Source organism: Odocoileus virginianus, unplaced genomic scaffold (genome assembly GCF_023699985.2).
Source record: "Odocoileus virginianus isolate 20LAN1187 ecotype Illinois unplaced genomic scaffold, Ovbor_1.2 Unplaced_Contig_2, whole genome shotgun sequence".
Lineage (NCBI taxonomy): Eukaryota > Metazoa > Chordata > Mammalia > Artiodactyla > Cervidae > Odocoileus > Odocoileus virginianus.
Window position 1 is genome coordinate 5,076,751 of NW_027224319.1, and position 27,681 is coordinate 5,104,431.

Below are 27,681 nucleotides of genomic sequence, written 5' to 3' on the forward strand. Positions count from 1 at the left end.
ACTAAATGTTATTAGAGTTTACAAACAACCATGAAGAAGACCAGAACAGTCACAGAAGGTTTCAGAGGAGAAACAAGAGTAAGAAGAGAGGAGAAAGAAGTCAATTTCAGGAATGGAAATTGAGCACTGAGCAAAGCAAAGGATGAAGATGCCAAAAGCACATGAATGCTTCTGGGACTATGAGATTAGTCTGATTTAAACAGGTCTTGTAAACCACAGAGGTAAAACAAGATTAGAACAAACAACAGGAGGAGGAGCTGGAAAACCAGATAAATCAAGAGCAAAAAAACCCAAAGGACAGGGGGGGTGCTGTCTTAAGGTATTAGTCATGAAAATGAGATATGAATAGAGAACAAGAAGTCAGAGTGGTCAGGTATATTCAGAAATAATTTTAAAAGGCAGCAGGATTCTGACAGGTGACTACTGAGATACTCTAGGTATGAAGTGATGGGGCATTCATTGGGATAAAGCAGAGAGAGAATAAAGGAAGAGAATAAAGATGCTGCAAAGAGAGAAGTCACTGCAACTAAGGGACTCCCTAGCTAGTGAGCTGGAAAAAAACAAAAAACCAGGAGTCAAAGCCAAAATCAACTCAGGAGATTAGACAACAGCATCAAAGTCAATTTATTTAACATTCTTCTTCCACGAGATCATCAGGCCACAGGAAAGCACAAGTGAGACATATTACTACTAGTCAGGATCTTTACAAAAAAACAAAATTATTAACATAATTTGAAGTGGGACTTACTGATGATGGGTACTGAAGGAAACCAGAACATGTCACCCCCAGATACATCCCTTTGACATAAAAATTTCGAGCTGAAGGCAATCAAGCAAACAGCAAACCCAGAAAAAGCTACCACCTTTCTGACTAAAGGCAGGATATAAATTTTCCTTTCACTGGCAAGAGATGCTTATCAGGCCAGAGAGGGCACCAGAGGAATCTGCCAACAAACCTGACTCCATTTGTTTCCTCCCACGTATTTACCCTCCCACGGTATGACTCTTGGAAGTGTAAAACTGCTTCATTTGTCCTGTCATTTCTCTATAAGTTTATTACTTTTTCTTGAGGATGTTACACAAACTGAATTTCTAAGCTACCACTTTGAGTTGCTTTCTTCCCATGTGATGTATGCTGCACGCTTGTCTGTCCATGGGGATTCTCCAGGCAAGAATACTGGAGTGGGTTGCCATGCCCTCCTCCAGGGGATCCTCCCAACCCAGGGATTGAACTCAGGTCTCCCACATTGCAGGCGTATTCTTTACCATTTGAGCCACCAGGGAAGAACAAATTATTTGCCTTTTTTTGGATAAATCTTTTTATTAAACTCAACTGAACACCAAAGATGAGTAGAAGTAAAGTTTTGCCTGCCCTACAGGACCTTGGTCACATTCATGTTAAGCTATATAAAACCAGGAATGAAGATACTACTAATTGATAACTAAGATCTGTTTAACGTTTTACTATGTACCAGACACTATGTGGTATACTTTTACATAATTTTATTTAATCATCACCACATCTTTAAGGTAAGAACTAATGGTGGCTCCATTTTATAAAGAAATCAAACTTTAGGGAGGACATAACTTGCTTAATAAGGCCATGAGCTAATAAAATGTGGAGACAGAACCTGGCCCTAGGATACAGGATTCAAGATTCTCCCATAAGAGGAGGTGAGCAGCCCCTGAGCAGCCCAACTGTGAATTCTCTACGACTGAAACTCTGTCCATGGAATTTTCCTGGCAAGAATACTGGAGTGGGTTGCCATTTCCTTCTCCAGTGGATCTTCCTGACCCAGGGATTGAACCTGGATCTCCTGCACTGCAGGCAGATTCTTTACTTACTGAGCCACCAGGGAAGCCCAATTTAGAAACAGCCTTGCGACAGTTAGAGTGGTTCCCTAGTGGTTCACTTCAAATGTGATGAATGAAAGGCCACATTAATTGTTTGCAGTTAAGAAATAAATCCACTTAGAGAAATCATACCATAACTATCTTTCAGGGAATCATTTTGTTCTACAAATGCTGAAGTATTGGTTGTTCCACTGGAGAGAAAGAGCAAATCTTGTAGGCCGTCATCATGGTGCATCTTAAAGGGATCTGGAATAAAGAAGGAATTTAAAACTCATTTCCAAAAAAAAAATAAAATAAATAAATAAATAAATAGAACTCATTTCCAGAACATAACTAGAAAGATTAGCATTTATTATTGAATGAATATTCAATATTATTGAATACTGTGTATTGTCAACAGTGTGTTAAATAAGATAATATGTGACTAAACGTGCCAGGGAATCAAATATTCACTAATTCATTTTCACAATTAAAAATACAAAAATCTCATATTCTCTAATATTTGATTATCTAAATCTGACAGGCAACAAATACACAAAACTGAAAGTAAAATTCACGCTTAAGTCTATACTAGGAGGTGAGAGTACAAATAAAACTAAACTTTCAGTATGTATTTACAGAGCAGACATTCATTTTAGGTTATTAAAAAAAAAAGTAAAAAGGACATTTTCACCTCCTGTGAACATCATGAAGAAAACTGCATTTCAAAAGCTGTCTGAAAAAAAGAAAAAAAAAAAAACAAAAAAAAACAAAAGCTGTCTGAATGAGACAAGGTGAACAGCTGGCATCTGAAGAGAATGAACTCTATACTCAGGAGCTGGCATGAGGAAAAGCACTAAAAACATCAGATAAACTCTACCTTCTTACAAAAAAAGAGCAAAGCCACTCAGGCCAAGCAAGAATCCTGCTCTCTAAGGAGGCCATCTCAAAACGCAACATACATCTGAATTACTCTGGAAAGCCTTAAAAGATTGCCAGGACCTAAGAACATGCATTTCTATTCTCAGTGAATGCTAATTCTGTACTACTACTGTCAGAGGCGGCTGCACTGAAAGCCTAGGCCTTAAACTAGCAACAAAAATAAATGTTGTATGGTTTGCATATTAGGAGAGGAAGACTGCCAAATCACATGTAAAAATCAAAGATTTCTATGAAATTCTGTCATTTATTCATTACTATTTTGTTGTTGTTCAGTTGCTCAGTCATGTCCGACTCTTTGCGACCCCATGAATTGCAGCACACCATCCCATTCCTTCACTATTTCTCAGAGCTTGCTCAAACTCATGCCCATTGAATTGGTGATATCATCCAATTATCTCATCCCCTGTTGCCCCCTTCTCCTCTTGCCCTCCATCTTTCTGGGCATCAGGGTCTTCTCCAATGACTCGGCTCTTCGCATCAGGTGGCCAATATATTTCACTGGGTGTGTATGATAGGCAGACCCTGAGCACTCTAAAAATCCTAACATGTATTAAAATAAGGGTTGAAAACATTTAATAGATGGATATACTTTAGTTCAAGTCAAGAAAGGTCTTCACTTGACAAATATTTAAACTGAGAACTAAAGATGGAGGAGAGATGAAGACCTTTCTTTTTCTACATTCCCTCCCCTTAGTGGAAGGGAATCTCCCACTCACAGCTTCACAGGTAAATATACAGAGACATAAAGTAAGTTAGTGGTGGCTTAGGGCTAGGGTGGATAAGGAGGTAGGGAGTGAGATCTAAGAAGTACTGAGTTTCTTTAGGGGGTGATAATTCTAAAATGGATTCTTGTGATGGCTATACATATATATAAATATACTAAAATCCACTTAATTGTATACTTTAAATGGGTGAATTGTATGGTATGTGAATTATATCTCAATAAAAAAGAAGAGAAGTCGCTCAGTCGTGTCCGACTCTTTGCGACCCCATGGACTGTAGCTTACCAGGCTCCTCGGTCCATGGGATTTTCCAGGCATGAATACTGGAGTGGGTTGCCATTTCCTTCTCCAATATCTCAATACAGCTTCTTTTAAAATTACATATATCCAGGGTAACCAATGACTGGAGAGTGGTACAGAACATCAAGTACTAGATCATTTGGAATCTGTTATGAGCACCTTATAAGTTAGACAACAAAAAAGAAACCATATAGTATAAGTGGAAACAAATACCTTGAGTTCTCAATTTGATTGCTCTGACATGGAGGTATCAATGCCACTGCTTTGAGGTCTTTATGCAGCCCACCCCTCCTGCCACTTCTAGCTCTAGGCAATGACAGCTTTTTTTCTCTCTATAAATTAGTTTGAATTTTATAGAAACTGGGTATAACTTTTCATTTTGTCTTTTGTCAAATGAAGATAATATATATTTGGCAGAGTTAGGTAATAAATGTAGAGAGTTCATATATTGAGGCTCTAGCACTGTGCCTGGAACAAAACAGGCATTCCACAAATGGTGTCCTTATTACTATAATTCTCTACAGAAGAATTAAAGTTCTAGGGTACAACTGATCGTTTAGTCCTCAATGAAGATGAATTTCAGTTCATTTAGTCAAAACAGGTTTTGAAGGGGAGAGAACAAAGGGGCACTTGCCTCAGAGGAAAGGGTAAATAGAGAGGAGAAAGGTCAACTAAATGTTCAGAGGGAATAATTATACCTTGGTTGTGCTTTACGAGCAATATTTAGGCTGAAATGTTTTATCTGAGTGGTGACTGGAGGCTCTTCATGTTTAAGTTATTACATTCAGCGGTCACAAGCAAGTGTTGCACTTACCAGTCTGGATAGGATTTACCATGTGCTCAGGTTCAAAGCAAAAGTTTGTATTTTCTGGCCAGTTCTGGCTGTTCTGAAATCCCTGGTAGGCTACCTTCTCGTCAAGGAATTCAGTTGGAAACCCTTCAAACAGAAACAGGAAACAAAAGTTATAAGGTACCACTGTTAACATTTGATTGTTTCTATTTCTGTCTTTTGAAATAAAACTGCTATGAACATTCAAGTACAGGTTTTCATGTAGACATACGTAAGATTTTATAGAATTAATTTAGCTTAGTTCTCAAATAAAGAAAACACAAATGTAATAAATAGCACGGCCCCATTCTGAATTATTAAGGAGAAATCAACCGGAAGATGATAAGAGAAAACAAGATTTTTCTGATGCCTTGAGGTTGACAATAGCACTCCATTTGTAACTGACTCAACAGATTGTAAGCAATAGTCTCAAAACTTGGCTCTTCGGCTGTCTTCGAGAATAGTTTTTCTTTCCCCCACTTAACTATTAGTAAATATTCTAGCAAATCTGCAAAGGTGTTTAAACCACAGAAGGGATAGGAGGAATAGAGGGAGGGAGACAGTAAATAAGCAAGCAAGCAAGGAAGCAAAGGGCTGAGTACCAGTATAGATTAAGTGCCAGGCTCTGCTCTGCTGAAAGCTAACCGTATACGCAAAGGACAGCCTTTTTATTTCTCCCCGGCTCAATAATGACCTCTAAGGATACTTGTTCAGGTACAGAATTACACTAATAAAAGAATAATTTTACATTACACAGGAAAGCATTAGCATTTCAATCTTTGAATTATGGCCTACTTAGAGAAGGTGCATCTACCATCTCTTATTTCAAAGCTAATAAAGTCAATCTGCTTAGGGTTTTAACAAATGCTTCCCACAGAATAAGAATGAAAGTGTTGGGTGCTAATCTAATACCGTTCGTCATCCACTGAAATGAACCCATGCCAGGCTTATTTCCTGTGACTCCAACAGGAAAGCAGGTTAGTCCCCTCGGGGCCCCTGCCGAAGCCTGTGCTTCTAGCCCCAGTGCCTTTGCTCATGTGATCCACCTGTCTGAAATGCTCCCTCTTGTACCAACATCCCAAGGCCAGGACCAAGTCAGAGCTTCCACAGAGCCTCTCTTCAGATTTTAATGCTCATTTTCCTTTTCTTAGCTCTTTCAACATTTGTTGTTGTTCCTAGCAAACAATTTAGCCCTTAACCACATATTTTTTTATTAGTCTTTATTTTTAAAAAACCAACTTTTAAAATATTCTATATTCATCATTTTAAAAATCCATTATTTAACGTGTTAATCTTATTTCTCCAAATCATTAATATGTGTTCTTTAAAAAGTAAAAAGTATGCTTTTATCACTTTATTTCTTCATAATGCTTAGCTCAGTGCATGGCACAGAATTGTGCTCAAAAAATAAGGTGGTATCAAAATTACCACAAGGGTCATTATTCTAGACTGGATGATTTAACAAATTCATACTATACATCAACCTTCTTGGAAAGCGATTTATATTTAATATGAAAAGCATAAGAAACCCAAGAAGCATTTAAGCAACAGTCTATCATTTCTAAAATAAACTTTAGGGATTTCCCTGGTGGTCCAGTGGTTAAGGCTGCACATCCAATGCAAGGGGCCTGGGTTCAATCCCTGGTCAGGGAACTAGATCCCACATGCCACAGCTAAGACCTAGCACAGCCAAATAAATAAATGTGTTTAAAAAAATAAAATAAAATAAAATAAACTTTAAAAGGCTGTGATTCTGATTAAATTTCTTACCCTTTGGGAAATAAAGCAGTTGTTAATCAGTGAAGTGGGTACATTTTGCCCACACATTCTGGAGAAGAATAAGCACCTCTGGTAATCTCCCCTCTGTGCTAGTGAGGCAGCCCAGCCTGGAAGCAATGTTCAGAATAGCCTCTGGCCAACAGTGTTAATAATGAGCATTTTTGACACAGGCTCTCTCCCACATTTTCATTCAGTGTTACTGACCTAGATTTCCTTCTTAAAACTCCAAAGTATAAGCAGGAAAACTCCCTTGCAGGAACAACAGCCTTCAGAATAAATGTGTTTTGTTTTGTTTTTTAAATCATAACTGCAATCTACTTAGAGAGTCTATTTCAGACAAAGAATGAAAAATGAAATTTAAAATAAGAAGTAATTTACTTAATACAATGGAAAAAACCCTAGACACGTTGGTTCTCCTATAAATGTAGAATGGGGGGGAAAAAAAGGCCAGTTTCTATTTCTATGAAATTGGAAGCATTTTACAGAAAAGGCAAATAGCTAGATATTTAAAGTGTCAATTAATCTAGTAATATCTGTATCTCTATATATCAAAGCCAGAATAATTGTATCAGATAAGAGCCATTCAAACTGCAACACAGACCAATAGATCTTAATAAAAAAAAGTTCATTGATATGGTTTCAGATTCTACAATGCAAGTAACCTTTAAGAAATGACCACTTCTCCAATTATGCTGTCAAATCAAAGAATATCCAGTTACCTGAGGAAAAAACTATCAAAATATCCTTTATCTTAACTTACATATGTATACATGAGATGGATTTTCTTCTTATAGTTCAACTCAAACAACATACTGTGACAGACTGAATGCAGCTGTCTTCTATTAAACCAGACAGTTCACCAGAAATTTAGATATACCACCAGCCTTCTTACTGAACATTCTTTTTTTAAAAAGTACACTCATTAAAAATGTTAACCCTTGGGCAGGGTGTTAATGTTAACATATCATTATATATTTTAATATAAATTATAATTAATATAAATTTACATTTATTGTTGCTGTTTTAAAAAAATGTTTCTAAAGTCTCCATTTTAATATCCAATTTATAAATATTGATAGATAAAACCCATTATATAAAAAAAGGTTCTTTGGGGTCCTTAATAATTTTAGAAATAGCTTTACTGAGGTACACCAAACATACAATAAGCTCCACATAGTTAAAGTGTATAATTTGATAAACCTTGACTATGTATGCCATCACCATAAGAGAACATACTCGGAAGTTTCCTAATTTTTAAGCGTGAAAACTGGTCTTGAGGCCAAAAAGCTTGAGAGCTGATGCCTTAACAGTATTTAGATATATCCTCCCTCTGGAGAATTCTGCTATTTATCTGGAGAGTCAAGTAAAAAAGATAAGGAAGCCAAAAAGAGCATGGACTGGGGCAGAAGACTAAGGCACTAATCTAGCTCGATCCAAAGAGTTAACTCATTTAATTCCTTCAAACTTCAATATTCTCACCTGTACCATCAAAGCATTGTACCAATACCTGGGATCTAAGCTCCCTTCCACTTACAAAAGTCTGTTAGTCTACACTTTACACCTCTATGTACTACACTGTAGGCTGATATTTACTATCATTCTTCTAGCCCCTCCCCCAACACCCCCCTTCTCCCCCCAGAGTCAAGAAGTCCAAGACAAAGTTCAGGCTTCACTATGTTTTTGTGATAGAAATTTAACCATCTGAAGAATGGGAGTACATATAATAAAATATCTCATTATCTCATTAAGCACTAAATTATATGATGATGTTTAAAGTACATGGAAAGATAAGAAAATTAATGCTGGCAAGAGGGTTTCATAGATAAGATGGGGAAATAAATCTAGGAATATATATTTTCAATGGCTGTTGACACTATAAGTAACACATATGAGGATGTCTTAAATTATTACCACAAAGATAAAACAAAATTAGCTAGGGAAATAATGTGTATATTCATACATTTATTGATTATAGAATGATAAAGCAATTGTGGCAAAATGCTACTGACTGGTGAATCTGGAAAAACATACGAAAGTTCTTTATTTTATTTGGTTTATTCTTTCATTGTGTATCTGTAATTATTTCAAAATAAAAATTTCAAAATAAAAATTGAAGTACTTCTAGTTCTATTTTCTAAAAATAGAAACACGTGACAGAAGAAAACTCTTTTCTCAGATTTTCCACCAATTCCACTTTTTATAATAAAATAGCTTTAAATGCTCATATCCAACTATATTAGGATGTCTTTCTCCTCTGCACTAAACAGGCGAAGACTTCATTAACCTTCCTAATTTGAATGATATATGGCCATCCCTAAATTGCTGGAGATGTTTTTAAAAGATTTCTAGAGTTCTAATATTATTTGAAAACACTGAAGCACTGAAGGTCTCAAGAAGAAAAAGAGACTGAGTTAACAGTTTCTTTTTGGTTTGCTGTAAAACAAACCAGGATGCTTGTCTTAGAAATTTACTAACAAAAAACAAAAACCACAGTATCCTCATTTTGCTTCAACCAGAAATCTGTGCCCTTCCCAGAATGGGCATAGGTGAAGGCTGCCATCATAAGGCCACAATACACTCTAAGTTAGCAACAGTTGAGCTATAAACACTACATTGTTTTCAGCTGTTCCTTTTACTTGCCATGACACTCGATTTACTACCATACTGAATGTACACCGTTCCTATAAACATGTTTCTACACAAGTTCCTTTTTCATTCTCTAAAAAGTTGTTTCTGTACCCTTCTCTCCAGCATCCTCTATCCCATATAAACTCTTACTTTATAGAAAACAGTATTCTTCCACTGACCTTGTCTCTATTCCAAACTTATCTACATCAGTCCATGGTTACTTTTTTCCTTCCTATTTGTCAAAGAGGTATGATCCTCCACCTTCACTTTTTTTTTTTTTTTGATTTGGAAAAAAAAACAACACAGAAACCTGTCAAACTAGAAAAAATGCATATCATTCTCCTTTCCGAGGACACCATTCATGCAAGGACCCCATCCATCATCTCTCCCTGTATCATCTACTGCTCCAATCACCTATACTTGGTCTCATCCCTTCTCTCCTCCTGTTATAAACACAATAAATCTCTACCATCTTTAAAACACAAGCAAAATTCAAATTGTATTAAAGAATATTTTCTATAGAAGAATTATGGATTAAAAGAAATTTAGATTCTACTTTGAACAAGCCAACAGTTAGTAAAAAAACAAACGAGATAATTTAGGAAATATTGGTGAACTGAATACTAACTGGACATCTGACATTATGAAATGGGGTGTAAATGTGTGTGTGTTGAGTTTTAAGCCAACTTTTTCACTCTCCTCTTTCACTTTCTTCAAGAGGCTCTTTAGTTCTTCTTTGCTTTCTGCCATAAGGGTGGTGTCATCTGCATATCTGAGGTTATTGATATTTTTCCCAGCAATCTTGATTCCAGTTTGTGTTTCATCCAGCCCAGCATTTCTCATGATGTACTCTGCATAAAAGTTAAATAAGCAGGGTGACAATATACAGCCTTGACGTACTCCTTTCCCAATTTGGAACCAGTCTGTTCTGCTTCAAACTCAACATTCAAAAAACTAAGATCATGGCATCTGGTCCCTTGCTGCTGCTGCTGCTGCTGCTAAGTCACTTCAATCGTGTCCGACTCTGTGCGACCCCATAGATGGCAGCCCACCAGGCTCCCCTGTCCCTGGGATTCTCCAGGCAAGAACACTGGAGCAGGTTGCCATTTTCTTCTCCAATGCACAAAAGTGAAGTTGCTCAGTCATGTCCAACCCTTAGCAACCCCATGGACTGCAGCCCACCAGGCTCCTCCGTTCATGGGATTTTCCAGGAAAGAGTACTAGAGTGGGGTGCTACTGCCTTCTCCACTGGTCCCATGACTTCATGGCAAATAGATGGGGAAGCACTGGAAACACTGACAGACTTTATTTTGGGGGGCTCCAAAATCACTCCAGATGGTGGCTGCAGTCATGAAATTAAAAGACACTTGCTCCTTGGAAGAAAAGTTATGACCAACCTAGATGGCATATTAAAAAGTAGAGACATTTAAAAAATAAATAAATAAATAAAAATAAAAAGCAGAGACATTACTTTGCCAGCAAAGGTCCATCTAGTCAAAGCCATGGCTTTTCCAGTAGTCACATGTGGATGTGAGAGTTGGACTATAAAGAAGGCTAGGCACTGAAGAATTGATGCTTTTGAACTGTGGTGTTGGAGGAGACTCTTGAGAGTCCCTTGGATGCAAGGAGATCCAACCAGTCCATCCTAAAGGAAATCAGTCCTGAACATTCACTGGAAGGACTGATGCTGAAGCTGAAACTCCAATACTTTGGCCACCTCATGCGAAGAGCTGACTCATTTGAAAAGACCCTGATGCTGGGAAAGATTGAGGGCAGGAGGAGAAGGGGACAACAGAGGATGAGATGGTTGGATGGCATCACCAACTCAATGGACATGAGTTTGAGTAAACTCCAGGAGTTGGTGATGGATAGGGAGGCCTGGCGTGCTGCAGTTCATGGGGTGGCAAAGAGTCAGACACGACTGAGTGACTGAACTGACTGATCGTGTGTGTGTGAATGGACAAGCATGTTTTTAAAAGGAATCATGTTTTTTAAGCAAATCCAAGACATCATATTGTCCTATCCATATATTAATCTTTATGTCTGGGATTTGCTTCAAAAAAATATCTAGGGTTAAGTGGAGGGAGTTAAGTGCAGGACAGATAAAATCAGATTGCCCATCTGTTTGAAAAGTCAAACTACCAACTAGAGTCTCTGCCTCTAATCTGACGCTCCTCTTCCTAGCATAAAACATAAAACTCTTCAGTGTTTTTCCAAAACTCACAGATTATTGAAATTAGTCACACAAGATTCTACACAAGCCAGTCTTAAATAATGTTTCAGCATCATTCCCAGCTAATCATACTATTCCTTGCCCACATCCTACTGTTTCACGTGACCTGCTCTATCCATCTGTAATACTTTAGTTTGCTCCCCCATGCTGTCTGCCTGCTCCAGGCTTACTCATCCTCTCAGGTTCACTCCTCTAGGAAATACATGCATGTGCCACTCCACGGGGACTTCCTTCCTCAGTGCTCGTGTGGAAGACTGCACACACATAAACATGTGATACACGATACGGCTCAATGGCTCAATGGGGCCACCTGAGAGCAAGGAGTGCGTCTATCTATTCGGTGTTCCCAGCCACAAATGCTGCGTCTGACACCTAGAAGGTGCCCGATAAATGGCTGTTGAATGAAGAAATGACCGCAGTTTGGAGGAGGAAGAATTAATCTGAACATTGTGGTTGTTCAGTCACTAAGGCATGTTCGACTCCTTGCGACCCCATGGACGGCAGCACGCCAGGCTTCCCTGTCCTCCACTACCTCCTGGAGTTTGCTCAGACTCATGTCCACCGAGTCAGGGGTGCCATCCGACCACCTCTTCCTCTGCCGCCCCTTCTCCCTTTCCTTCAATCTCCACAGGCTTTTCACATCAGGTGGCCAAAGCACTGGAGCTTCAGCTTCAGCATCAGGCCTTCCAATTCAGGGTTGATTTCCTTTAGGATTGACTGGTTTGATCCCCTTGCAGTCCAAGGGACTCTCAAGAGTCTTCTCCAGCATCAGTTCTTCGGCTCTCAGTCTTCTTTATGGACATACAAAATACTGATAATTCTGGTGGGCTTTTCTTAAAGATACAACCTGAAAATTAAAGATTCTACTTTTTGTAATACCTTTGTTCTATTTAATTTCATTCACATTATATTTTTTTGTTGAATATTAAAATATAATCAGTATACAATTTACTTTTTCTAAATGTTCAGGGCTATTAAACAATAGAAATCTATGTTAAACTAAATCAGCCTATTCAAAGACTTAGTCCTGGTTAGGACTACTTAAGGGTAAAAAAAGTACAATTGATAATTGTGTCAGGGCAACAGACATCATAAGCCATGACTGTCGTTTATCTGTGACAAGATGTAGCTACCCTAAGTGAAAGTGAAAGTCACTCAGTCATGTCCGACTCGTTGCGACCCCATGGCCTAAACAGTCCTTGGAATTCTGGAGTGGGTAGCCATTCCCCACTCCAGGGAATCTTCCCAACCCAGGGATTGAACCCAGGTCTCCCGCATTGCAGGCAGATTCTTTACCAGCTGAGTCATAAGAATAGGGAGAGAGAAAAATTAGGTTCTTTCTTCAGACAAAATAAGAATTCAAATATTCCCTCAAAATATCAATAACTCATAAGCCCCATTTATATTTTCACATTCTGATGAACAGTTTATATAAATAGAAGTATTTAACTTATTTTGGTTTAGAGCCAGAAAACACTTTGTGAGTAGCCATAATCAAAATTTAACTGTGGTAGAAATCCCATATGAACGTTAAATTGCATTCAGGTCCACAGTCCATATTTCACAACTTCTGTTCATTCTGCCAATTTATTCCAGGATAAACTGACATTCCAGCTCTAAACTGAGAATGAAAACCCATTGTCCCAAGTAGGGCAAATTATTCATGGATATTTAACATTCTCATTACAGAGTATGATTTGGAACACTACTGCACACACGAAGCAGGAAGGAAATTAATGTCCAAACTATTTACTGTCTTCCTGCTCCCTCAGATTCTGAAGGACTTCTTCACATTCTGAGAAGAAGTGTGTCAGCAGTGTGGGGCTGTGGAAGGGTTTGGTTTCCCATGATTTCTGTTGCCCCTCTTCCTCCTGACATAGAGGCGACAGGTAGTGAGAGCTTCACCCCGAGGCAGCAAAGAGAGGCATCGAGCTAGGTGCAGGGTCAGGTCTCCATCTCTTCTTTCTCTCTACCCACAACCAGAGGCACATTTCTTCCTGACTCTCCCTAACTACCATACAGCAAGGGAGGCAAGGCCAAATAACCTGCCAGAAATCCTCCAAAACCCAACAGGCCTCTGCTTCTTCAGTGCACTAGTGCCTGATAAACAGGATTATCACTGCAGGCACTTGATGTGGTAGCTTCCTCTCTGCTCTGAAAAAAATGGAATGAAAACTTAGTCACTTGTGCCCTCTGGTCACAACTGTGGCCCAGTCTTCTAAACAAGGGGGGGGCATGTGTGTTAACAGTGCAAACACACCAAATCTTCAGAAGGATTCACTGGTGCCCAAGCAGGGTGATTTTCTTTAGGTCAAATGAAGGTATCCTTTAACACAACCATTCAGAATTTCAAGTGTATCAATTTCAATTGGTTGGGCCAGGTCAAATCCCGGTTTTTCTTTAACTAAGTTGAATGAATCAAACATAACAAAGATACCAACAATTTAACGCTACCTTGAGCTGTACTCATTTATTCATTCAACATCTGTTTAAGCATCTACAGTATGTGCCAGGCTCCAAGGTGTTTTCTTTTGTTCTTGCTCTTCAGGTGAGTGAGATACTGAGTGGCGCTCACTTCCACAAGTTTCAGTGGCACCAAGCAGGCGACCTTCCTTTCCTTCTGCTGTCACCCCAGGCAACTCCTACTGAATTTCATGGAGAGCTCTGTTGGTACCCCTCAGTCTGTGGCATCTCAGGAACTTCTCCACCCTCCAGCAGACTTCAAGAGGTCTGAATCTCAGCCTGGGTGGGCCCTCCTTCACATGTATCCCTCTCTTATATGTCACGATCTGCTATTCCTTTACTCTTGTGTTCCCTTTATCTTTTAGTGGGTAATATCTTTATTATTAGTTTTTATGTGTGTCTGCTCAGTCATGTCTGACTCTTTGTGACCCCATGGATGTAGCCTGCCAGGCTCCTCTGTCCATGGAATTCTCCAGGCAAGAATACTGGAGCAGGTTGCCATTTCCTTCTCCAGGGGATCTTCCTGGATCAGGGATGGAACTCTTGTCTCCTGCATTGGCAGGTGGGTTCTTTACCGCTGAGCCACCAGGGGAGCCCACTATTACTTCGTTATTCTTTGTATTAACTTTCTCTTGTTCAAATTACTGTTTCTATTTGCTGACTGGACCTTAACACAAAATTGGTACCAAAAGTAGGGTGACTCTAGAAGACAGGCTTACAAACATGGGATGTGGAGACTGGTTTGTCAGGCCTTTGGATTTCAGTGCAATGCTAATAAAGCACCTTACCAGATACTATTAATCCACAGCACACAGTGGCAACAGTTAGTTGAGCTGTCAAATGTGATTGTGTTGGAGTGTAAACTAAAGCAAGTACCTGGGGAGCCCAAGCAACGGTTGCACTTGAATGTTTTGGCGAGAGCAATGACTGCAGTAACTGTAGCATGGACAGAGCCTACTGAACATGCTGAGTGCTCAAAGAAAGAAAATAACCAACTCAGGTCTGTCTCAAGTGCTGAGAGTTAGCTTGAAAATCAGAGTTGATATCACAGCCCCGGAGAATCTCTTATTTCCTGTAGCCACACGTCCATAATTGAAATTTATAATCATGAGGCCCCAAGTCACTGTGGGCCTCGCGAATGAAGGAGCTTGTCCTTAGGAGCCTGAAGATACTGACTAAATCCCTGAGAAGATTTCACCTGGGGCAGATGCTTTGAAAGAGGATGCTCATTTTGCTTGTGGCCTACCACAGCCACTCTCTCTCATTCTGGACCCATAACCAAGGTCAAATCTCAGCATGCTCTAGGGCAGCGTTTGGGAAGCTACAGTGTATTGGTAAAATTTGCTCAGCCACCTATTTTTGTAACAGCCCACAACCTAAAACTTTAGACTAGTTTTAGGTTCACAGCAAAACTGAATAGAAAGTATATAGATTTCCCAAATATTCCTGTATCACCACCAGAAGGCTCTCCTCGCATCAAAATACCCACCACCAAGGTACATTTGTTATAATCAATGAACCTATACTGACACATCATCACCCAAACCTCATTTTTCAATGGTTTAAAAAATTAAAACAGAAAATTCCGAGAAATTCACATTTCAGTAACCAGTTAATAAATGGGCACAGACACACTCCTTTGTTTACATACTGTCTAGGGCTACTTTGGTGCTATAGCGGCAGAGCTGAGTTCTCTGCTGACAGACACCATACATCCTGCAAAGCCTTATATATTTATATCTGGTCCTTTATAGATAAATGCCAAGCCAGGTCCAGGATAACAGATATACCCTATGAATTCTGAAGGAAACAGCCTGCAAAGCAAAAAAAAAAAAAAAGACTCCTGATAATAATATATTGGCAGAGACTTGGGGACTGGGTGTAGAAATAGTTTCTAAGGACATCTGACCAAGGAGGGTAGAATATAATTCTATATTTGGTCTTTAATGTGTTAACTTATGCAGCTAGAAGTGGCTCTAAAAGCTTTCTCAGTTAGGGAAGAAAAAACTCCAGTCTGGTTTATACATGAATCTGCACAGACACAGCACCCAAGCCCCATTTAAAGGTAACCCTGAAGGACAGTGGTGAAAGAAAATCCTCCAAGTGGGTGGACCTTCAAGCAGAGCATCTGGCTGCCACTCTCCATGGAGTGAGACATGGTTTACACTTATTATACTATTGTACCCCACACACTAATCACTAAAGGGTATCCACTGTAAAGAGAAAAAAAGTGAAAGTGTTAGTTGCTCAGTTGTGTCCAACTCTTTGCGACCCCATGGACTGTAGCCCACCAGGCTCCTCTGTCCATGGAATTCTCCAGGCAAGAATACTGGAGTGGGTAGCCATTCCCTTCTCCAGGGGATCTTCCCGACCCAGGGATTGAACCCGGGACTCCTGCATTGCAGGCGGATTCTTTACCATCTGAGTCACCAGGAAAGCCCATTTATTATAAAGGAAGCCCTTAATAACCAGGCTGACAAAATGACTCTATGGAGATCAGCCAGCCTCTTGCCTCAGGCACCAGAGTGCGTCCTCAATGGATCCATGAAAAACTGACCATTGTTGCAGGCAGAGAAGCTATGTATGGGATCAACAATACAGGCTTCCCCGAAACCAAGTTGACCTGGCTAAGTTATTGCCAAGGGTATCCAACTTGTCAACAGCACAGACTCACATAGTGTACCATTCCCAGGGATACTAAGTTGATTACACCACACTTGAACATCATGGGGAGATTGTGGGAGCAATTAGGGAGAGGCAGAAATTTGTTCTCAGTGGACTAGACATGTATTCTGGATATAGATTTGCCTTCTCTTCCTACCTTGCTTCTGCCAGTGCTCATGAAATGCCTGAGCCACCATCGTAACATTTCACACAGCACTGCTTCCAATCAACAAAGTCATTTCACAGCAAAGTGGGGGGAGAAAAAAAAGGCTCAAGCCCATAGAATTAATTGGCATTATCACAGCGCATCACCCGGGATAGCTGGCCCAATTAAAAGATGGAATAATCACTTACTCAGTTGTAGTTTCAACTGGGAAACAATGCCCTAAAAGAATGGGGGTAATGCTTTGAATCAAAGAACCATATAGAGTGCCGTCTCCACAACAGCCATAATGTGTCGATTTGAGAATCAAGGGGAAAACACTATTGCATCCAATAACTCACTCATCAAATTTTCACTTCAAGTCCTGACAGATTTGAGTTCTGCAAATTTGAAGGTCTTAGTCTCCAAGGAGGAAATATACCTACCATTATATACAAGAGTTTAATTGAACTAGAAAATGAGACTCCTACATGGCCATATGGGACTCCTTACTCCACTGAACCAATGGGCAGGAAAAAGGGCTACTGTACTTGCTGGGAGGATTGAGGCTAATTATCAGGGGAAAACTGGGTTGCTGCAACTCAATAAAAGCAAGGAGGATCAGGTATGGAACCCAGTGGAGTCTGTGAGGTACCTGTTAATACTTCCACGTCAATAATAAAGGTCCATGGAAAACTATGACAATTTAAAAAAAAAGGCCATATTACTGAAGAAATGACAACTTGAAATTCTAGATCATTTCACCAAGAAAAGAATTTCTACCAGCTAAGGTTCTGGCTGAGGGCAAGGGAACCATAAAATGGGTAGCTGAACAAAGAACTCAGAGATACCAATTCTGGTCCTGTGACTAATTACAAAAATAAGAACTCTGATGGCTTTCTTTATTTTCTCTTTGTTATATTCTGTTTGCGTACTCCAATAATTTTCTTCTTTTCTCCCTTCTTTCCATTATTATAACTTGTCAAAGGTTAACTTTACAATCAGTCTCCTGACAAAAGAATATTATCCACTGCCACTGTGATTTGAGGATTGTATGTGTACCATGACTATAGGTACTGAGCATCTCATTTTGGGGAAAGGATGAAAGCCACCTCCATCATATGAGAGATAGCTATATCTTGTTAAATGCAAACATAAGAGTTGTTCTGTTGGTATACGAAAACTCAAATATATGTAGACAAGTACATGTGGGTGCTAAGTAGTCAAACGGGTAGACTGTGCCAGGGTCCCTCTCAGTTCACTCAGTTTCCGTTCACTGCCTTGCTTGTGATAACGGAGCTGGACCCTGTAAATGTTTCTCCTTTGCCAGCTGGCGTGATATTAAAGCTAGTAGAGGGTGATGAGGAAGGGGCTTCTCCTGCTTCCAATGTGCTTTTCCATCTCCTTGCCCCTGTGATGCTCTGCTGGTGTGCAGAACATCCAGTGGCATTCATCCGAACATGTTTTAACGGGCACTCTCGTGAGCATATTCTCAGGCAAGTTCTGCCAGTACCCCAAGCTGACTTCCCACTGATTCAGCAGCACGTCCACATACAGCTTCCTGTTTGCCAACCTCGGTCTACATTTCCTCAGCAAACATCCAGTGAAGACATCTAAGAAAAGAAACTGGCTTTGGAGCAGGAGGGCATTCTTCCAAATTTTTCTTTACTATATACTCTGCTTCAGTCTAGGGTAGTTAACTGCTCCCCTATACCTGCCATTTCCATATCCTTTAGAATAGCAGCTGCCAACTTTCTGGCACCAGGTTTTGTGGAAGACAATGTTTCCACAGACCGGGGGTGGGGTGGAGGGCTCAGAATGATTCAAGTGAATTACATTTATTGTGCATTTATTTCTATTATTACATTGTGACATGTATTAAAATAATTATATAGCTCACCATAACTTGTCACTCACTGACAGGATTTTGATGTGAGTCTGCAAGCAACTTATTTACTATGGGCTCTGGGCAAATTTCTCTGCTAATGACAGTCTGTATTTGCAGGGGCTCCCCAGTGTGAGCTTCACCACCTCAGCTCCACCTCAGATCAGCAGGCATGAAAGTCTCAGGAGAAGACACGCGCAGTTCACAGTAGGGTTTGCGCTCCTATGAGAATCTAACACTGCTGCTCACCTGACCAGAGGTGGGCTGAGGCAGGAATGCAGGCAATGGGGTGTGGCTGAAATCCAGAGGAAGCTTTGCTAGCTCCTCTGCCCCACCTCTTCTGCTGCAGCCCGGTTCCTAGCGGATGTGAGGCCCTGGCCTGGGGTAGGTGCGGCATCTGCTTTCAAGTTCTCCTTCAGCTCAGTTCAGTTCAGTCGCTCAGTTGTGTCTGACTCTGGGATCCCATGAATCGAAGCACGCCAGGTCTCCCTGTCCATTACCAACTCCCGGAGTTTACTCAAACTCATGTCCGTCGAGTCGGTGATGCCATCCAGCCATCTCATCCTTTACCCCTCAGTAATTAATTCCCCATTCAAAGTACTGTGTGGTTTCGAACTCTTGACTAGGCCTTGATTGATACAGATACTGAGAATTAAATCACTGAGATGGCCAAGAGTGAAAAGTTCTCATCACAAGGGGAAAAAAATTTCCGTAACTAAGGATGGTGACAGATACTAACCACAGTCTTTTGTGGTCATCATTTCACAACCTACACAAATTCCAACTCATTATGTCGTACACCTGAAACTAACAGTGTTTTATGTCAATTATACCTCAATTTTTAAAACAAATCCATAAGATGGTTTAAAGCCACATTACAGAGAAAAACAGGGAAAAGAATAAGCAATGTTTATCCCAAAGAACACGAATTACAGGGACATGCTAATCTCTAGTCAAATGGCTATCATGTGCACGACAGCATACCTCTGCTGCCCAGCACCAACACCTAGACAGCTGCAACAGGAGATTAGCTCTTCATTCTACACAGAAAAACCAACGATCAGAAATACTATCTTTTATTAATCAGAAAGCATAACACTTCAATGAAGATTGCAAAGAAGTCTAATGTTAATACTTAAATTTATAATCTACACAGCTTTGCATCTTCTCAGCTCATTTCAAATTGCTGCAATCTCCACTGGAGAATCAACTGTCCCAGATTTTGGCAGTGACAAAGTCCTAAATTAATTTCCTCACAAGAAACAAAACAAAGGCTCTTCCTTCAGTTTGCATGGAGTCTCCTGAAAGTCTCACCCTCAATTTTGTCCTCTGGAAATACAGAATCTCCAAAGACAAAGGATACCGAATGTGCTCTAGTTACATCCAATAAAAATACACACATTTAGATAGGAAAGGGGGCTGATGACCTAACAGAGAATGATTTATTGACAGCACTATTTACTAGGTTCGACTTGTAAGAACTGTCTATGTGAACGTTAATCATTATTACATTTATTAAACCTCTAAAGAATCATTTTACATTTATTAACCCCTCAAACAGGTTACCAAGCACTGAAAGTATTTTCTGTCCCCTAATGCAAACAATTCTTTTATTACTAGTTCTCCTGTTATACAGGAAGAACTTTGGGCTTGAAAAGGGCAAACAACTTGCCTAAGAGACCAAAGTTTAGCAGGTGGTAGATCTAGGCCTGCTCTTTACACAGCTTTCTCAAATGTAAACAAACCACTAGAGGGACATATTTCCTGAAAGACATGTACCAATAACCTGTCAAAAATCACTGCAATTACATCTGACCCTGCTCTTAACATTCCCTGCCTGTGTGAGTCCTGAAACAAACAGAAAGAACCACCTACTCAGAGAAAAATGCTGGTGAAAAAAAAAGAAGGAAACATAATCAAACCCTTATGAAACTTCACAATATACAAAAATTTAAGCCAGGTAATCTGTTAAAACACAAAATAGCAAGGTGGCCCACTCCTCTTCAACATTAAACAGCTATTATGGTCTAGAAGTCTGTAATTTTCTCAATAGCACAGGAAGTTCACAGCACAAGTCTTTATTCCCTGCCACATCTCCTAAATGCTACAGAAATGTAACAGGGGATCCATGGGCCAAAGTCTTGATATGCTTTAGAAGGAGGCAGAAATCCCCTCCTCCAGTGACTGCCAGAGGGGTCTACGGCACTGCTCCCCCAGAGCTCGCCTCTGCTCCAGTCTGGGCCCGTTAGCCTCCTCCCCGCCTCTACCCTTTCATCTTAGCAGATATAATGCTGTCAATTTAAAACAGACTCCTTCTGTAGAACCACATTTCTTTCCTTCATCTTTAAAAATAAAAACAACCCCACATTCAACAAGACTGCTCATTCAATAGCTACTGTGCACCTACTCTATGCCAGACAGTAGTCTAGGTGCTGGGCCACAGCAGTGACCAAAGCAAAAGCCCTGTCCCTCTTGAAACATTTATCTTCCAATGAGGAAAGTCAGACAATAAACTAGGTAATTAAATTGTACAAATGATAAAGCAATGGGTGCCATGGATTAAACTGAAGCAAAGTAGGAGAGAAAAATGGAAGGGGTACAATGTCAGGTAAGATAGAGAAGACCTCTCTGAGAAGGTGCAGAGTGAACTACAAGTGTATCTGAGGGAAAAGCATCCCAGATAGAGAAATCGGGTGCTCAGACCCCAAGGCAGGGGCCCACCTGGCTTGTCCAGGAACTCTGGTAAGAACAACAGTGAAGCAGAGCTAAAGGGAAGAATAAGGAGATGTGGTCATAAGGCCTTATGGTATCTGAGTAAGAACTTTGGCTTTTACTCTAAGATAGGAAAGTACTGGAGGATTCTGAGCAAAAGAATAACATGATCTATGTACAGGGCCACTCTGGGTGTTTTTGAGAATATACTACAGGGATCAAATGAATGCAAGGAGGGAGACTGATCTGGGAGGTTGTTACAGCAGTCAAAGTGAGAGGTGGTAGCTCAAACCAGGGAGAGAAAAGGAGGGGAGGTGAGGAGCGGTCAGGTTGCAGATCTATTTTTCTGACCAAACGGACATGGGATGCAAGACAAAGAGAGGATAGGGGAAGTCAAACATCTAGCCTGAGCAACTACAAGAATATTCTCTTTCTGTTTAATGAGCTGGAGAAGGTTTTGTTTTCTGTTTGTTTTGGGGAGTGGGGCAGAAGTTCAGTTTAGGACCCCTCAAATTTGACATGTCAACTCTACATCTAAATGGAGATTTCAAGCTCTAATTTCAAGTTTTATCAGTTCTCATCCAACCTCCTCATGGAATTTAACCAGTATTACATCTGTTCTCACAAGATGTTCCTTAAAACTCTGGTTAGCATTTAAATAATGTTTATAAATTTGGGCATTTCTCTGCGCAACCGGAAAAATTAGTACAAACTCACAAGATGGCTAATACATAAAACAACACATCAATGCTGAAGAGGTCTGTAAGTACACAATGGTTACTTTGAAAATGTTTTGTTTTTTTTAATGAGCTAGTATTGTTTATTTATTTATTTTTACCATTCTTAAATGTGCAGCTCACTGGCATTAAGTACATTCAAACTAATGCACAAACATCACTGCCATCCATCTCCAGAACTCTGTACACATTGAAAAACAACTCCCCCATTCCCTGCCTCCTCTCAATTCCTGTCAACCATCATTTTACTTTCTGTCTCTAAGAACTTGATTACTTACATACAGTACCTCATACAAGTGGCATCAGTGTTTACTCTTTTGTGACTGGTTTTTTTCACTTAGCATAACGTCGTCAAGGCTCATCCAGGTTGGAGCACGTGTTGGAATTTCCTTCCTTTTTAAGGCTGAAGAATACTCTATTGTATATCCCCTTGTGGTTCAGCTGGTAAAGAATCCACCTGCAATGTGGGAGATCTGGATTGGATCCCTGGGTTGGGAAGATCCCCTGGAGAAGGGAAAGCTACCCACTCCAGTATTCTGGCCTAGAGAATTTCAAGGACTGTATAGTCCATGGGGTTGCAAAGAATCGGACACGACTGAGCAAGTTTCACTTTCACCACTCTATTATACATTAGGTATATATCACTTGGGTTGTATCCACCTTTTGGCTATTAAGAATAATGCTGCTATAAAAATGGGTGTACAAAGTACATGCTTTTATCTGGGTATATATCCAGATGTGGGATTGTTGGTTCATACAGTAATTCTATTTTTAATATTTCGAGGACCTATCATACTATTTCTTTTTTTTTTTCATTTATTTTTATTAGTTGGAGGCTAATTACTTTCATACTATTTCTTATAAAGGTTCCACCATTTTGCATCCTTACCAGCAATGCACAAGGGTTCCAGGTTTTCCACATCCTCATTAACACTTGTTATTTTCTGTTTGTTTGTTTGTTTGAAAACAATAGTCTAGATCCTAACAAGTGTAAAGCAGTATGTCACTGTACTTTTGATTTTCATTTTCCTAATGATTGGTGATGATAAGCATCTTTTCATGTGCTTATTGGCATATAAGCCAATATATGGAGAAGTGTGCGGTCAAGTCCCTTGCTGTTTTTTATTAAGTTTTGTTTTCACGGGGTTGAATTGTAGGAGTGTTTTATATATTCTGGATAATTAACTCCTTGTCAAATGCATGTTTTTACACATATTTTTTCCCACTCCGTGAGTTGCCTTTTTATTCTACTGATAAGAGTCTTTCGATGCACAAAAAGGTTTTTTTGGTGGAGTCGGATTTATCTATTTTTACTTTTGTTGCTTTTACTTTCTACTTTTGTGCTTTTGGTGCCACAGCCAACAAGTCATTGCCAAATCTAATGCCATGAAGCTTTTGCCCTGTCTTCTTCCAAGAGTCTTACAGTTTTAGCCCTTATATTTATATTTAGGTCTTTGAACCATTATGAGGTAATTTTTGTATATGATATAATATAGGGATCCAACTTCATTCTTTTGCATGTGACCTCCAGTTTTCCTAACACCAAGACTATCTTTTCCCCATTGGATGGTCTTGGCACCTGTGTCTAAAATCATTTGACCATACATAAAAGGGTTTATTTCTGGGCCCCCTATTCTATTCTTTAGTCTATATGTCTGTTTTTATGCCAAGAGCACCACTGTTTTAATTACTGCAGCATTATAGTAAATTTGGAAGACTGAAAGCTCTAACTTTATTCTTTTTCAAGACCGTGTAGGCTATTCTGGATCCTTTGAGATTCTATGACAGTTTTAGGATAGATTTTTCAACTTCTACAAAAAAAGTAGTTGATATTTTAAGGGAAAAAAATTCTTTGAAAAAACTTTTCTCTTTTCTATTATGACTTTTTTATACGATACTGAATGTAGTTCCCTGTGCTATATAGTAGGACCTTGCTATTTATCCATTCTGTGTATAATAGTTTGCATCTGCTAATCCCAAACTCCCAATCCATCCCTTCCCCCACCTCCGTGGCAACCACAAGTCTGCTCTCTATGTCTGTGAGGCTTTTTGTTTCACTGACAAGTTCATTGGCGTCATATTTTTAGACCTCACAGATATGTGGTATCATATGGCATATGTCTTTCTCTTTCTGACTTACTTCATGTAGTATGATAATCTCTAATTGCATGCACATTGCTGCAAATGGCATCATTTCATTCTTTTTATGGCTAAGTAGAATTCCATCATATATATGTACTATGTCTTCTTTATCTATTCATCTGTGGCTTGACCTTTAGGTGTTTTTCAAGTCTTGGCTACGGTAAATAGTGCTGCTATGAACACTGGGGTGCATATACCTTTTAAATTATTTTTTTTCCAGATATATGCCCAGGAAGTTGGATTGATGGATCATATGGCAACTCTATTTTTAGTTTTCTGAGGAACCTCTGTACTGTTTTCCACAGCAGCTGTACCAACTTACATTCCTACCAACAGTGTAAGAAGGTTCCCTTTTCTCCACACCCTCTCCAGCATTTGTTATTTGTAGACTTTTAATGATGGCCATTCTGACTATGTGAGGTGGTACCTCATTGTAGTATAGTTTTGATCTGTGATAATTAGTGATGATGAGCATCTTGAAACAGCATTTTGAATCTTCCTACCAGTGACTGATATTTCACTACTGTTGCTGTAAGCTCAGAGTTGGAGTAATCATGTGTATACATCCTCTTATCCACACCTCATATTCTTTCACAACAAATTAATTCTTGAACAACATAATGTAAAAAGTATATAAAATTATTATTATTTTAATTTCTCCTTAAAGCATTAGGATGGGAGCTCTAAAATATACGAAGCAAAAATTAACAAAATTGAGAAATAGACAAATCAACAATGATTGTTCGGAGACTTCAATATACCACTTTTAATAATGAATAGAATAACTAGGAAGAATATCAGTAAGAAACAGAAGACCTGGACAATATTATAAATCAAGCAAACCTACCAGACATTTATAAAACACTCCACTCAACAACTGAACAACATACATTCTTCTCAAGTACACATGGAACATTCTCTAGGACAGACCATATGTTATGCAATAAAACAAGTCTGAATATATTTAAAAGGACTGAAATAACTCAAAGTATGTTCTCCAATCACAACAGAATGAAATTAGGAAATGGCAACAATAAGTTAATTTATGAAATTCACAAATAGGTGGAAATTAACACACTCCTAAATTATCAATAGGTCAAAGAAATCACAAAGGATATTAGAAGATACTTTTGAGGTAAATGAAAATGAGAACACAACACTTATGAAAACCAGAATTTATGAGATGCAGCTAAAGTACTGCTCAGAGGGAAATTTACAGCTGTAAATACCTATATTAAGAGGGAAGGAAAAAAAATCATGTCAATAACATAACCGTCTACCTTTACTTAAAGAACTAGAAAGAGAAGAGCAAACTAAACCTAAAGCAAGCCAGATGACTGTGGAAATAAATGAAATAGAAAAGAGAAAAATAGAGAAAACCAAGATGACTCATTGAAAAGCTCAATGAAATTGACAAATCTTCAGCTCATCAAGAAAAGAGAGACGATTCAAATTACTCAATTCAAGAATAAAACAGAAGACATTACACCTATTTTACAGAAATAAAAAACTACAGTATGTCAACAACTTAAATAACCTAGTTGAAATGGACAAACTCCTAGAAAGAGAGAAACTACTAGAACTGATTCATAAAACATTAGGAAATTCCAAAACTAATGGTTAGGTACACAGTTTCTAACAATTAGGCTTTGAAATTAGTTCCATGGTAGATGAGAGTTCAGTTTTCCCTGTACAGAACTCAAGGATATCATCCTCTATGGTGAAGTACAGGCAGAGAGATCTTTTGTTTGAGTTAACTTCCTGGTCAGCTGGGCACCACTTGTGCCCCGCACCTCTCACCCTTTAAAATTCTACCCAATAGGAAAAAGACCTCAGGAAAAGTCCACAGCAGTGACAAAGTTAATAATACTTGATTGCATTGGTTTTTCCTTTTTTCATTTTCACTTTTTGCAGTCTCCCACTCTTGTTTCCCAAATCACTTCTCAAAATAAATTACCTACATGCCAAAAAACCCTTGCCTCAGTCTAGATTTTCTCCCAGAAAATAGTGTCTAAGAAAGGCTTTAAACAGGACTTCAAACGTCCACTCTTTTCAACTGACTTCTGAAGACTAGAAGATCTACTGAGACATGATGCTGTGGTAGGAAGAGCATAGGACTTCTTACCAGATTAGGTTCAATTTTGAGCTCTCTTATTTAACCTACTTCAACTTCTTCAAATGAAAAATAAATACTGTTATACAGTCAAAAGCACTCTACAAACTTTAATGTGTTTTACAATAATAAGTTACCCTTATTATTAATAAGATGAATCAGACAGAAAAATATGTTCATGTCTAGATTCAGGTAAAAAATACAAGATCAACTTACAGTAGCTGTGTGTGAATGTTAGTTCTGTGAGTAAAAATTTCTGGTCTCTGATAGTGTGGCTCTATCTATAATGCTTTAATTTTTCTTAGAAAGGACAATGTATTCTTTTATTACTTACAAAATTACAAATGAAAAAAAAATATTCTATTATCAACATACGCTTTCTGGCATAGGGTAGAGTTTCATTCCACAAAGAGAAGCAAATCATATAAACAAACTTAAGTTTAAAAAGTGTATCAGAAGCCTGGACTGAATCAAAGCTCAGGAAGAAGCTATTTGGTTTCATTTAATTCCAACAGAAATAGAAATGGAATGGCTCACTGTATAATTAAATGCTGTGTTTGGATGAAGGTTCTCAAGCTCATTCCCTGAGCTCCTTTCAAGGGAGTCCTAAATACCCTAGAAGTAAATGTAACATGTTCTGTTAATGGGTACATGTGGATTTTTCTAAGAAGTTATTTATTTTTATCAGAAAATAATAACCAACAACAAAAAACTTTTAAGAAATACTAGATGGGAAAAACAAAACAACCAAACAGTAGTTTACTGGTGTGTTTCCAACATGCAACTCATATCTGAAAAATGAAAGGGAAAAAACTAAAAACTAAAGCTTTGTTTCCAGGATTTGAGCAGGGGCGGGGGGCATGGCTGCCTTGCTGTGGCTACATCCAAGAACACAGTGTGCAGCTTTATGTTCAGGCTTCATTTAAAAGATCTAATGGCAGCTTACGGGTTGGTTTTAATAGCTATTCAAACACTCTAACATTACCGATTTTTCTGTTTAGATTTTATATTTTTGATGGCTTAGAACTTTTCTAACACAAAATCCTTTGCATTTCATCTAATGATACAGGTGACAGGAATGAAAAACACCCAGGACATTTTCAGTGTCATGACATTCGAACAAAGCAGTTTTACTGTTTGTTTCACTGCTGGGCTGACCTGAGGGAATGGTAACACATCACACTCTTAGAAGAGTTATCACAATAAAAAGCCACCTACTCTGATCACAGGGGAAACCACTGGTAACACTGCCATTTGTGGAGCACTCGGTGTACTGCATCCAGCCCCAAACTGGAAATAACTGTAATTTGCCTCCATGGCAGCAGATTTATTCTACAAATAATTTGTGGTTAAATCTTACTAAGCCTTCACTGTAATGAAAACAGCATCAAGATAAAATGGAGGATAATCCATCTTTACGCATGACTTAGAAATAAACCTAATACTCTGTGCCTGTCCCACCAGCCCTATGTGTTTGTCCAGAACCCTCTCCAGCCTACCAACTCTACCATATTACCAGGTCAACAAAGAGGAAGAACCCAACTGAGTCAAGTTTCA

The 27,681-nt window shown here is 39.0% G+C and overlaps 1 protein-coding gene across 1 annotated transcript in view; it reads right to left on the bottom strand.

Annotated features, from left to right (window-relative positions):
• Positions 1-27,681, bottom strand: part of MAP4 (microtubule associated protein 4) — a 92,954-nt gene that overhangs the window by 43,904 nt on the left and 21,369 nt on the right. The window contains 2 exon segments of the mRNA XM_070463432.1: positions 1,987-2,100; positions 4,612-4,734. Coding sequence (XP_070319533.1) covers positions 1,987-2,100; positions 4,612-4,734 — 237 coding nt within the window.